The sequence below is a fragment of the Cupressus sempervirens genome, chromosome 2 (assembly GCF_028749045.1).
Source record: "Cupressus sempervirens isolate cs-2001-9-10 chromosome 2, ASM2874904v1, whole genome shotgun sequence".
NCBI lineage: Eukaryota > Viridiplantae > Streptophyta > Pinopsida > Cupressales > Cupressaceae > Cupressus > Cupressus sempervirens.
In genome coordinates, this window is record NC_143119.1 from 223,085,100 (window position 1) to 223,098,998 (window position 13,899).

Below are 13,899 nucleotides of genomic sequence, written 5' to 3' on the forward strand. Positions count from 1 at the left end.
CCTTTCAATTTAGAAGGGTTTTCCTAGGATAAATTCTTTGAGTGTTGTGTGTTTTTAATGCTCTTTTGTTGTTGTTTATCTCTAGATTTTTGGGCTAAAACATTAACAACGAAGCTAAGTGTATCCTTGACAAGAATGTCAGGCAACTCAACTCATTATGCATAGTGGTACCATGAATTCTACATTTGTACATTACTAAAGAGTCAGATAAACTCGTCAGAAACAACTATATATTCAAAACCTTCTAAAGCGTAGGAATATCAACTCAATGATCCTCTTGATCATGAGAAATACCTAACTGATATCTATCCCTTGAGAAATCTCTAATATAGCTAGAAAGCTCATATTGATTGACAACTTCTTGAATAACTTTGTTCATGCCCTCCAATTATTGAACATGGCCAATTTCTCTTAGAGAAGCTTTATTTAAAAACTTGTTTTTTTCCTTTGGAGATTTGGCTTTCTTTTTTGCTTTCTTCTAAAAGTGCTTATGAGGGTACTCTTGTGAGGTTCCCGCACCATCGCACCAAAATTTTTGGGGACCCCCCTTTTTTTAATTGCCTTGGCAAATTTTGGATTGTCCAACAACTTTTGATTTGCCGAGAATTTTGAGCCTTGGACACCTTCAGGCCAGTGGGAGAGACTTAGCTTATTTTCACCCATTTTCGCTTGATTTTAAAATTGTAAATTTGTACTTAGACGTTTTCTTTTGAAAATCCGGATGTAACTGTGTAAATTTGAATAATTTTTAAAGGGGAAATTTTGTTAGACTTGAGTTTTGGAAAATCTTAAGTTTTTCTTTGGTGAAAAAAATTAATTTTGTGGAGATGAAGCTAAATTGCAAAATCGATTTTAGACTCTAGAAGTAATTTTATTTTTGTTAGAAATTTTTTTGGCATAACAAAATCGATTTGGATAGAAATTGCAAAGAATTGTCTTTAATAGATTAAAATTGCCTTGAAAACTTTTTGCCTTTAATGAAATTGGTAATTTAATATTGAAAAATGGCTTTTGGTTAGCCAAAATCCAATTTTAATGACGTATTAATTACTATATCCTCATTAAATGGAAATATTTAACATCTCCAAGGCACCATTTAATTTCTTTTTGCAATTTGGAACTAATTGGCAATTTTAGAAGCAATTTTCATTTTGGCAAAATTAATATTTAGCTAAGTATTTAATTGTGGGTCATAATTTTGCATTAATTATTGTTTTTCTTGCTCCCAGGGTCCAAGTCGGCCAGCTAGGAGGAAATTGGAAAGTTGGGTATAAGAGGAGGCCTCTCTCCCATTTTCTCCTCACTTCTCACTTTTCCTCCTCAAGGTTGGCGATTTTAGCAAGAGCAATCCTCTCTCCATTTTGGGCAAATTTGGGCTTGGAGCAACTTTTCTCGTCCAAGGCGATTTCTTTTGGGAGGCAAATTTTCTTGCATTTTGGGTCAATTTTGTTTGCAATTAACCATTTTCTGACTTTGGCGATTTCTCTTCGAGGCAGATTTTTGCATTATTTGGTGATTTTTCTCCTTCTGTTAGGGCTGTGATTTATGCCCTAGGTGATTTTTGAGGGCAAATTGGAGACTTTCCATGCTTGGGCAGATTTGTTTGAAAGCAGAACTTTCCACTCTTGGTAATTTTTGAGAGCAGACCTGATTTTTGTGCCATAGGCCGTTTAGATGGATGCCTGATTTTCTCCATTTGGGACTGTACTTTTTTATATTAGACCTAGGTGATTTTGGTTTGGACAATTCCAAAGGAGTAAAATTCTGATTTTCAATGGATTTGAAATTCTCAAAGTCTGATCCTAAATTCCAAAAGAGTCAAGGCCCGGCTATTGGTAGAGGTGACTTTTAATCATTTAGAGTTGAAAGGGGTCCTTAAGTTGACTTCCTTCTTTTGTTCTAGTCTAAGGATTGCCTCCCTTGGTTCTGCTAGTCTAATCGTCCACCACTTTACCATCCCATAATAGGGCGACGAGATGGAGGATGTTAGTACAAGCAAGAATCCTAAGGGGAGAAACACTAAGAAAGACAGAGGATATGATGCCCAAAACACCTTTCTTCTCGAAAGTGAAGCAAATAACCGACACCAATTTCAGTACCGTAGACATGATACGGGTAAAGGACAGACTAAAAGAAGGACAATCCCCCTTGGCAAAGAAGATATATAGAAGTGGAATTGTGCACATAGTGGCTTTTCCTCCTACATTGCCCTATCCGGAATTGGTTATGGAATGTGCATCTCGGTTTGATCTAATTAGTAAATCCATCATCTTTGGCGAAGAGAGGAGAGTGTTGGCCAACATTGGCGGACAAACAATCGAAGAAACATTTAACATTCCCCAATACAAGAACATGACAGCAGTGATGATAGACCAAGCAGCTAAATCATTTCAAGATAACCAGGAGGCCTATTTCACACACCTAAAGTAGAATTGGCTACACGAGGGTAGAAAAGGTGTCAACAGATCATCGAGGCTTATAGTGGTGGACTTCAAGTGAGAATACAGAGATCTTATAGTGCTTCCTAGTCGAATCATGGGCCTAGCTCAAGGTATGCAATTTGAAAATTGGATGTACTTCTTCATTGATGAAATTGAAAAAGGGAAAAGAAGATTTGATTGGGCTAGGATCATAAGCAAGAACCTAGAGTTGCAACTTAGAACCGTCTAAAACCAAAGACAATTCTACATGGGATCCTATTTGTTTTACCTAATTGCTAGATTTTACAAGAGTCTAGGACTTAAGGCTTTAGGAGAAGTTGGCAAGGGGACAGGGCAATATTTGGTGCATGAATCCATGTTCATCGACAATCTCATGGAAATGAACATGATAAGAGATATCAAATGGAGAGGCCTTGATATTCCCGATCAACTGGAGGATGATGGAAATGTGCTGATAGAAGATTATGATATAGTAGAAGGAACAGAACTGAATCCAGTGGATTGGGATGACCATTAGGATCCTTCCTTGGAGGCAATCACAAGGGCAGTAAATTTACATACTGAGTCGTGGTATAATGAAAGACTAAGGAAGCTACAAAGACAAAGGATTCCCCTTACCTATTAGATGATAAAGCCAAAAGAGAGACAAACTGAATCAGTCAGACAGAGGAATGAAGGAAGTAGCTGGCAACAGGAAGCAGCCAACGATAAGAAGAGAGCCTTGGAGGTAGAGAAGGGCAAAGAACATTAAGAAAATTCGGCCAAGAGACAACATACAGTTCCATCAAGAGAAAGCATAGTTGAGGCTAGAAGCCAAGTGGTCAATTCAAGTGATAAAGGGGCCGCAGTGGAAGTAAGCTCTGATTCAGAATCAAGTGGTTATAGTGAGAGTATCGAGTATTCCCCTCTCTAAAAAACCAACAAGGAGATGATAGGCAGTAACTAGTGGAGAAGAAGATGGGCCGATTGACATTGAGGCAATAAGTCAGGCGCCCGTGACCATTGGTGATGCTTTGTTAGTCGAACCAAATCCAAACTTGGGGAGATGCACCGCACCACTATGATTAAGGCAAATGCTTATGCCAAGAGGCGAGGTAGTAACTGTCCGAACGGCAGAAGACATCCGCAGGTTAATAGAAAAGGGTGATAGCGAGAACCAGAAACAAATGGCAAAAACGGTGGCAAAGGTAATTAGGAGCAACAATGATGGTCCCCGAAAGGTTCAGATTACTATACCAACAGTCAATAAGGCAGTGGATGAAATTGTGGCCCAGGAATATGAAATAGTGGAACACAACTTGGGAAGAAACACAAATGATATGGAATGTGAGAAGATCGAGGAGGGTATAGCTTCAATCAGAGAAAGGTTAAGGAAGGCAAATGAAAGGATTGTAAAGTTGGAGGCCGAGAACAAATATTGGAGAGATTGCCAGCCCATCCAATAGTTGCACCAAGCAGCCCTTCCTCAAGATAGCGGGAGCAACCTCGAAGAGATATCAGCTCAGCTACATGAAGTTAGGGATTGGATCCATGATACAATCCAAGATGGGCAAAATTTCTTGCCTTCATCTCGACATTCCGATCATTAGTTGCTGTTAGAGATAGGTTCAGATTATTTGAAGAAGAGTGGAAGGATTTCCTTCCCATCAAAGATTTAGCTATTCCCAGGCTATAGGCATTCATTGGGCTCCCGGAGGCATATTTGCAGAGGGCCAAGTTGGTTGATGAGAGAGGATTGGGTACGACCGAATCTTGGTTTGTCGCCTTGACTACTAGATTGGAAATACTTGAAGAGATATAGAAGGCGGTTGCACAGCATAGCCCAAGCGTCGACACTTCCATTTCAACCATGATGAGTGACGTTGGGATGGCACTTGATTTTGAAGACATCAGAGAAGAAGATATCAATGAGCCAATGTAATGACCCTTACTATAAAGGCCACTGAAACCCTCAAACTGGACTTAGGAATTTTGTCAAACAGTTGGCATGTAACCGAATAAGGCTGCAATATTACTAATTGTTGTACAACGAAACCTCAATATATGATGCCAATAATGTATGAACAACAATTCCAGATTATAACACTACCAATCTAAGAGATAGATGACAATATGAAACTCAAATATGAAGTCCAATGGAATTCTGATTTTATGACAGCAAATAGAACTGATTACAATGAGAGATTGTCACAACTATGCACTTCTAATACATCAAGCTCTTGACAATGCAATGTTATGACATGAACAATAACCCAGTTCAGATTTGGAATGCAAATGACGAAACTTTTACAACAGTTATTAATGACTGGAAATAACTATTTATGCAATGACAGTACTGACTGTTCTAATCCATAACATGCAATATTTTGGCAATCAAAACTTCAGTTTGTGCACCTGAAATAGCTCCAATTTTGCCGGATATGAATGCTGAATTAATGCCACATGAAGACCTCACAATTTGCCCCAAACCGACTCACAAAATTGCTGCTGCTGCCCAACTGACAGGGCCGTACAGGTACGGCCTGGTACGGCTGCTAGATAAAAATATTGCAGCGTTTTTTGTCACTCCAAAAGCAATAAATCTGGGCGCCTAGGGTTGCTGAATAACCCCCTAAAATATGAAATTCATCCGTCAAGCCAATTAGGAGTTATGAGCAAAAACGTGGGTCCAAACCCTGGACTGACAGTCTGAAAATAATGCACAACTGTGTCTTCAAACCCTGTTAATCAATCCACAACTGCTAGGGCACAACTGAAACCCTTATTCCAACCAAAGTAAACCCTTATAACTGAATCTCAATGAAGTCCAAATGAGATGGCTGAATTACCAACTCCTCAAATGCAACAATTCAGGTGATATTTCACACCCTCAAAGTCGCCAATCCAAGGGAGTGATTCGTTCCCAAAGATCAAATAATAATTTGCAGACCCAAGAGACTACAAATTTGCTCCCCAATGGAAGAAGTAGAAGAAATCTCAAATCCAAGCATGTCCAAAATGAGAGGCCCAGCCCTCTATTTATTCACTTTTCTAAGAAGTTGCTAGAACTTCTAGAAACATCCTTTATAAAATCTCATTATAATACACTTTTTCTAGAACTTCTAGAAACATCCTTTATAAAATCTCATTATAATGCACTTTTTATAATAAAGTAATTTTATAAAATAAAAAGTGCAACTCAACTTAAAATTATAACATGTAGGCCCCAATAACACATAATAATAAAATATAACCTCTTAACACTTCTTCAAGAGCAAGATATGACCATCTGATCCACAGAATTGACTCTCTCTCCACACCATTTGCCTACGAGAGTCTGGAATAGGCAAAATCCATGATCAATGTCATGTCAAACTAAAGAGGGGACATTACAGCCAAGACTTGGATCAAGATTGGATGAGCTAGGAAAGGTTGCCATCAAGAAGAAACATTTGAACACCCTTTCCTCCCTAAATGCTTTCATTGGATTCGCAAAGGAATATGAGAAAGATCATGAGAAGACACTACAAGCAGCAAGCAACATGGTGAAATCAGCTGAACTCAATATGAAGCACACACCTTGTCCTCCTATAGAGGAAGTCAACAAAAGGCTAGCTAGGTTCATCACCCTAGCTAAAAGAACAAAAGAAAAGGGTAGAGTCATATGAGAAGATCATTTAATATAAGCCCAAGTGGCAATTTCTCTTTCTTCTAGAGTAGGACAAGTGTTTATTTTTGATTGGCCGCCATTTTGGTGCCTTCCCATTGGTTGTCACTTTTACACTTTTTTCATTGGTCCATTGACGAGGTGGTGTCTTCTCATTGGCCGATGGGGTGGTAACCCTAATAAGGGTTTCTGGGATTCAATCTGGGTCAGTTTTGCTTTTGATCTCTACCGTTGGTTGTAATTTTGGTATCTATAAAAGGCCATTTTCTCTCATTTGTAAGGGTTGGAGAAAATTGTTGCATAAGATAATACCAAAATTCGCTATTTCTTTCTCATTGTTGTGACTTGCATGGTGATTAAGGGCCTTTGGTATTATTGCATGGTTTCTACTTCCAAATAGTTAAGAGTAAATTTCTTTTCAAGTTGTTGAAGCAAATCTCATTTTAAGTTGCTTAGTAAGAGTAAAGTAGATGGATAGTTGTATGGTAGCATTAGTAGGTGTTTGATAGGGATCAATACTAGACCACTAGCATCCTAGTGGTTTGTTGGGAAGCCTTGTGTGGCAAACTAGTTCATTTTCCTTTGAATCATTGCACCTGTGGAAGTGAGACCGTTGGTTAACTTTCATTAGGTTCGAGCCTTGTCCATTTGCTAGTCTTCCATCCATAGGAGCAGGAGTAGGATAACAAGTAATTTAGGACTTGGAATTTAGGAGAAGAAAGTTAGAAAACACCAGTCGTAAGAACCATTCACCCTCCACCACCATCACTGTCACCATCAACATCATCTAGCATTCACACTGAACCACCATCTCCATCTTCCCACCAAAGTCCAAGTCATCCTCAACAATTTGCGTAAGGCCACCTATGCGATTACCAGTGAATCACATTGATAAAACTGAGTGAGTATCCACAAGTGTAAGGAACATTGGAGTTATTCTCATATCCTATGAGCAATAACTTTTCAAGAGAGGAATTGTATGTTTGATATTCCATATCAGATATCCAATTACTAATATGTTATGTAAGTGATACAAAACTTGCATCAACAGGTACCTTTCATGCTTTCGTCTAGAAGCGCTTATGAGGGTACCTTTTTATGCTTTCTTCTAGAATTCTCTTCAAGACAATCCTTTATGTTTTCGTCTTGAAGCTTCCTTAAATAAATCCACTTGTGCTTGCTTCTAGAACTTATTGTGTGTGAACCAAAGTAACAAGAATTGGAATCGGATCGGAATTGGCAAGGCCGAATCGAATTGTGAATCGGCAATGAATCGGTGATGAATCAGCAAATTTGAAAAAACCCTTTAAATTTAAAGATTTTAACAATTTAAAACTTATTTCATGCACCCTTTATTGAATATAACTTAAACACACTATAACATCATCAAATAGAAGTTAAAACTTAACATACATAAACATGGAACATAAAATCCATCACATACGTAACTATGTTATCTAAAATGTAAATTGTAGGCTAGCTGAAGTAAATAGAAATCAAATGATCATAATGATTTAAATCATAGAATGTATGTAAGATGATCCATAAGACATCAAATCATAAATGTATGTAAGAATCTAAGATGAAGATCCATGAAAGTTTGAAACATATGTCTATCAATGATTCAGTATCAATATCTGTAAACAAAATATAAAAACAAGGCTCCAGCTCAAGCCTTAGACTCATAGTCATCATCATCATCCTGAAGCTCGGCTGCAGCCTCAGCCTCAGCCTCTGAGTATCCAGTCTGCCTAGTAGCAAGGCATCTAATGTAGGTCCTAGAGGACTGCCGAGCCATATCTCCCGCATGTAAGATGGGCTCACGAACGTTGCTAGGGCCTATGCCTGTGCGTGCACGTGTGCGTCTACCAATGCTTGAAGAATGTGCTCTAGCTGCCTCAGCCTCTATATCCACCTAGTCAACCCACACACAGTCTTCCTCAGTGAAGACTGGATCTACAACCTCTGTGAGCCACTCTGATTCTGAATCAATCTCCTCCAGAATGATCGGAGAGGAGTCAGTGCCCAAAATCTGTTTGATCCTACGACGGAGGTTGTAATGAACAAAGACAATATCATTCAACTTCTGCACTATCAACCTGTTTCTCCTCTTCGAATGGATGTGCTCGAACATGGACCAACTGCGCTCACATCCACAAGCGCTGCTTGGCTAACTCAGAATATGGATGACAATTTTTTGAAGTTTTGGGGTTGTGGCCCCAAACATTTGCCACCATCTATCTGCAATAAGGGAAAAATTGAAAATAGAAACAATTAGTCTCATTTACAAATTACAAGTTAACTCTAAAATTACATAATCAACTTTAAGTTTAGAATCTAGATTCATGAACATTGAATATATTATTTAATTTTTACTAGGTTGTAGTGTTGTCTGAGCATTTATGGCAATCCTGCCAGAGAAAAGTGGCCCCTCTTTATTGTTGAACTGGTCTAGCTCAACAATCGCAGCAGCGCTATCTTCATCGCTACTCAACCTCTGAATCACTGTGTATAAGCCAGTGAGAACCTCCGCATCTGCCTTGAACTCAGGACGGAAACTATATGCCGGATTCAGAAAGTAAGCTGCTGCATGGATGGGTCGATAGAGTTGATTCTGCCATCTCCTATCGATGATGTCCCAAATAGGGCCATACCTCTCTAGCACTCCTGCATATTGGGCTCTGATGGCCTCCTTGGCCCTATCCATGCCCTCATAAATGTAGCTCATAGAGGGCTTCTCCCCATCAGCAGTTCGTAGCAAAGCTACAAGGGGCTCAGTGACCTACATATAAAGTAAAACAAAAAACTTGTGTCAAAACTTAAATATAAAATAATATAACTTAAAGTAAAAGTAAAATACTAAATGTTAAATTGCAATAAATTTACCTGCAGGATTTATCTAGCGGGTTTCCAAAAACCATCCTCATCAAATATGCAATCCGCCACATCTATCCCTGCAGTGGTCATAGCATAAGAAGAGGAAATCCACTCCTGCCCAACAAACATGCTCCTCAATTCATCCCTTGATGTCAACAAGGACTGCAAGGTGATGAAATTCGAGGCAAACCTCGTGATACCTGGGCGAGATAACTCCTTGCCTTCTGTGTACTTCCTCATTGTGCTAAGGACAAATGAATGATTATAAATGAATTTGCATATTTTTTTGCCATTTCCACACATGACTTGACAAACTCAAGTTTGCCAATTTCCTCCAACATGAGGTCAATGCAGTGTGCCGCACAAGGGGATCAAAATATGGTGGGGTACCTTTCCATCAAAAGTTTACCTACAACAATTTTAAGTCAATTAGAAATTCAAATTTCAAAATTCAAATAAATTTATTTTCAAAACTTGAAAAGTTAAAAGTTTACCTGTAGCAACATAACTTGCTGCATTATCCGTCACCACCTGGATCACATTTTGTTCTCCCACCTCTGCTATGACTTCCTCAATAGCCTCACATAAGTATGTGGCATTTTTTACATGTGCGGAAGCATCGATGGATTTGATGAACATGGTATATCCTACAAGTAACAAAACAACGAATTAGAATATTAAAATTAAATGGATCATCAACAAATTAGCATTCAACAAATCAAAATTTACAATTATGTATGTAGGAAAGTAGAATGATCAATCACCTCCACAGGATACAAGAAAATTGAGGAGTGTTCTATTCCTCCTATCTGTCCAACTATCAGTCATGATGGTGCAACGCTTTGCAATCCACTCCTTTCGGTTCTCCTCAAGCTCAACCCTAATGTCCTCTACCATCTCATCCAAGAGGTATCCGCTCAACTCAACCTCAGTTGGGGCTTTAAACCCCGGACCACAAATAGCAACCACATCTATCATGTTCTGCCAATAAGGAGCCCTATCACAAATAAAAATTTAGATGTCAAAGACTCAAATTATAAAACAAGTAGATATAATTAAAGTTTTACTTTTACTTTTAATTTTAACTTTAAAGAAAACAAAGAAAAAATAATCAATTACCTGGCTGCAATAAATGGAATGTTGCAAAAGTACCAAAATTTGCATATCTCCTTTCTGGCAGCATCATGAATCTCCTTGTTCAAACCCATGCCCTCAAGTGTGGGTTGGGAACCAGGAGTAGTGTGGGGCACAAAGTAACTATCCATTTTGTTTTTCCGCACTCTAGGCTGCAATAGGTTGGTGTGGGACTCTGTCTCAGTATGTGACCGACTAGCACTAGCACTAGCACTAGCACGAGCAGAAGAACTAGGATAAAAAGGAGGCCTAGAAGAACCCTCTCCAACACAACCTACGGATGCAGAAGCTGATGTAGATGCAGATGTGGATGCGGATGCGGGAACATGGGAGCCAATACCCCTTAACCCTTCAAGTTGCATTTTCCTATTGGCTTTGTCTTTTTCAATTTTTTCTAATGCCATTAAGTAAGTGTGTTTTGCCTCAGGAGTTTGGTGAGTGCAAATTGTAGCATCGTGTTCAGGTATAGCAGCAATGTGGTATTTCAATCTATAAATACCCCCAGAACTTATTTTTTCTTTACAAAAAATACGTTTTGTTTGATATTTGGTTCTTCTAGGAAACTCTTCGTTATATTTCCAACATTCATCTTTTCTACCCATTGCGAATTTGCGAAAAATGAAAGCAGAGGCTGCTGCAATAATATTTTATATGTAAAATATCAAAGTTTGAAGCTAATAAAAGCTACAAAACAACAAACCCTAGTTTGCAACATAGTAAATACTAAAAATAAATAACATTCAAGATCTAAACTAAAAATCTTGAAAACTATAAAAATTTAACAAAAACTACATAATACACTAACATGCAAAAAAAGAAATGAGCACTTACCTCTTGCAAATGAGTTGAGGAGTGTTGAGATTGGCTCCTTAATGCTCCCAATGCAATTGATGGCCTCCTCAAATGGATTGCTGATCTCTTTTGTGCTCTTTCTTCTTGCCGGTTAGAAACCTATGGCTTTTCTTTTCTCTTCTCTCTCACTTTTCCTCTCTTCTACTTATGTTAAACAAATAGAAGACCCTTTAGGGTTATATCAAAGAGAATAAGTCAAAAACAAAGTAAAAAAAACAAGTAATTTTTTTTAATTTTACAAGTCTATACTTTACTGGCCGCGGGCGATTCATGCTGATTTTATTAGGCGATTCATGCGATTTTTTGGATGAATCGCCCAAATCGGCGATTCAGGCGATTCATCTGATGAAATTGGCGATGACGATTTCCGACTCCAAAAAAATTGCCATCGATGAATCTAATCGCTGAATTGCCGATTCAGGCGATTTTTGGGCGATTCTCGTTACTTTGGTGTGAACAGACTTTGAGGAATTTCTCTCCTGAACATTTTCTAGAGATCTGTGATGGGGTTATTTTTCGTCCTGGCTACTTATCTCAACAAAGGTGTCATGCCCTGTGTATCTCTTTGGGCTCCTTCAGAGTTGACTCTCACCATTTTCGGACCGAAACCGACCACCATATGGATAGAGATGACCAGATTTGTCGACTCTGTACTTTAATGGAGGTTGAGATTGAGACTCACTTTTTCCATTGCTCAATCTATTAGGAGATCAGAGGGAGATTTTATTGCCTATTCAGAAATTGTTTCTCTCTTTTAGCATTCTTCAATTACATTGATTAGTAGTGCCTCGCATTTTATCTCCAGGAGGCCACCCTACTCTGCGATCATACTCTACAGTCACTACTTCCTTAGTGTCATACCTCTGATCAGCTCTTCACTGCCTTTTTCTCACCCTTGTCTCTGCCACAAAGTGTGAAAAGGCCATCTAGTACCACCACCACCGGTCACTCTAGATTTGTGAGACACCACAACAGTCTTTCTCGACAACGACACTTCTCTAGTGGTTCTCAGAGGCAATCTAGGGCTATTGATCACCCACAATTATACCCTTCTGTGATCGATTTCTTTTTGTCGAGGAAGGATCCCTAGTCCTTTCCTTGGCATTTCTCTTCTTACTTCTTGCTTTCTTTTTCTCGAACACTGTTTGGTGCTCCTGCTTCTATCAACTCTCTTGGTTGTAAGCTCTCAGTCCCATACATCCTTTTGTGGTCTTTCATTGGACATTAATAATATTACCTTATCTCCTTTAGCAGAATTTTATGATCAACATGCTTCCGTCAATGTTCTTTCTCATAGCTTTCCTTGACTTTTCCAAGATAAATTTGTTACTGGAACAAGGATTTTCCATGAATTTTCACAAGTATGAATGCTTTTCTTTGCTTTGAAATCTGGAAAATTTCACCACTTTTCTTGCTTTTGATGAAATTCTGGAGGAAATTGAAGTTGAAAACAAGTATTTTATACTTGGGCATTTTCACAACTTTTGGCCTTCCCAAAACATAGAAATTTTGAAAAGGACAAAAAAGAAACTTTTTAATTTAGGAAAAAGCAAACATTAAAGCAAGTTTTGAGATTGGCCCCAAAATTTCAAAAAAAGAAACTTCAAAAAAAGAAAAAAGTAGAAAAAGCCAAGCTTCCCTAAAAAATAGGAGTTGTCACATTGAACACCTCTGTGGCATCAGAATACTCATTTGGTCATGCTTTCTCTCTTTTAGTTTTTAATGACTCTCCTGGACTTAGCAAAACTCTACACTTCACATTGGCAAGATAATTGAGATTGAAAAAACAAACACTTAAACAAAACCCTAGAAAGCGAAAAATCAGGGGGTCTCATTTGCGATGGGGCGGTCATGATTGCTTTGACAAAAAATATTCCCTCAAGCCTTCGCATAAATGCCTACCTGATTTGGTATCAAGGGTCACCACCGACAATTTGATTACCCTCAAGATATTCATATCTTGAAATCTCTTAACTTTGGACAACTTTTGATTGATCTTCCACATGTGGACACAACCCTTTGCTATAGCATTTCCAATAAATTGGGAATCACCTTCTGATTGTATCCGCTCAACAACAATTTGTTTTGGCAAATCCACAACTAGTAAAACTGCTGGTACTTATGCCTCGTTATTCAAACAATCAAGCTGTCTTCAAGTCTGTTGGATTCAATTGCAACAATGTTGCTTTCTGCATCCCTAGCCACACACCTAATGCCAAACAGTTCTGGATTACCTCTCGATGCACAATCAAAGTTGACTTTGATCCACCTTAAATCTGGTCTTTGCCATGCCACTTCAGGCCTGTCACTAGAAGTGGGATGAACCCCTGAATGCCTATGAATGGGTATTAAATTTTTATGATTTATATCAATTGGTATGCTTCTTTTTTTTTTCTGTTTATAAGCTTCATTAAACAAATTCCTTAAGGGAATGCTCAAACAACCATGTTTCCCTTTCGCTTGACAGAGGTGTGAGGGGTAGTTATTTTGTCAAACTTTTGCAGTTTCTTACTTCAAATTTCCTATTGTAGCATCTAGCTCTTTTGTAGGACTTAACACTCCACATCACAATTGGCTGGGGCATTAGGCAATCAAGCACTCTGTGCAATCACAGATTTGGTATGAATACAAACAGATTTCCATAATTTATGGCTAGACAATTGATCTATCTAAACATCTACCAAGAAAACTTGCAGGCATCACTTTCATCTCAGATTCTCTTATAAATGTAATAGTGTCCATGAACGGAAAGCCTTGTGCATGGCAGGCAACTGTGTCAGATATGAAGGTAGATCCCATGTAATGCTTATGTTGCATTGCTCTATAGAGAATGCAAAGAGAAACAAGTGTAAAAAGAAACAAATGGCATAGCGCTAATTGCATGGAAAATAGAGCTAACTTATTGGGTATCTCTATAATAGCAGCAAGCACAATAATAATCCACTATAT

The 13,899-nt window shown here is 38.4% G+C and overlaps 2 protein-coding genes across 6 annotated transcripts in view; one reads left to right on the forward strand and one right to left on the reverse strand.

Annotated features, from left to right (window-relative positions):
* The window catches only part of LOC149571854 (uncharacterized), a 215,475-nt gene that overhangs the window by 145,001 nt on the left and 56,575 nt on the right, over positions 1–13,899 (forward strand). The gene's annotated exons all lie outside the window — the stretch shown is intronic.
* LOC149571856 (uncharacterized) lies at positions 9,162–12,150 on the reverse strand. The gene is made up of 3 exons (XM_089812286.1): positions 12,068–12,150; positions 9,729–9,961; positions 9,162–9,611 (listed from the first exon to the last, which is right to left on the reverse strand). The coding sequence occupies exons 1-3, from the start codon at positions 12,148–12,150 to the stop codon at positions 9,409–9,411; spliced, it is 519 nt and encodes a 172-aa protein (XP_089668412.1). The 3' UTR covers positions 9,162–9,408.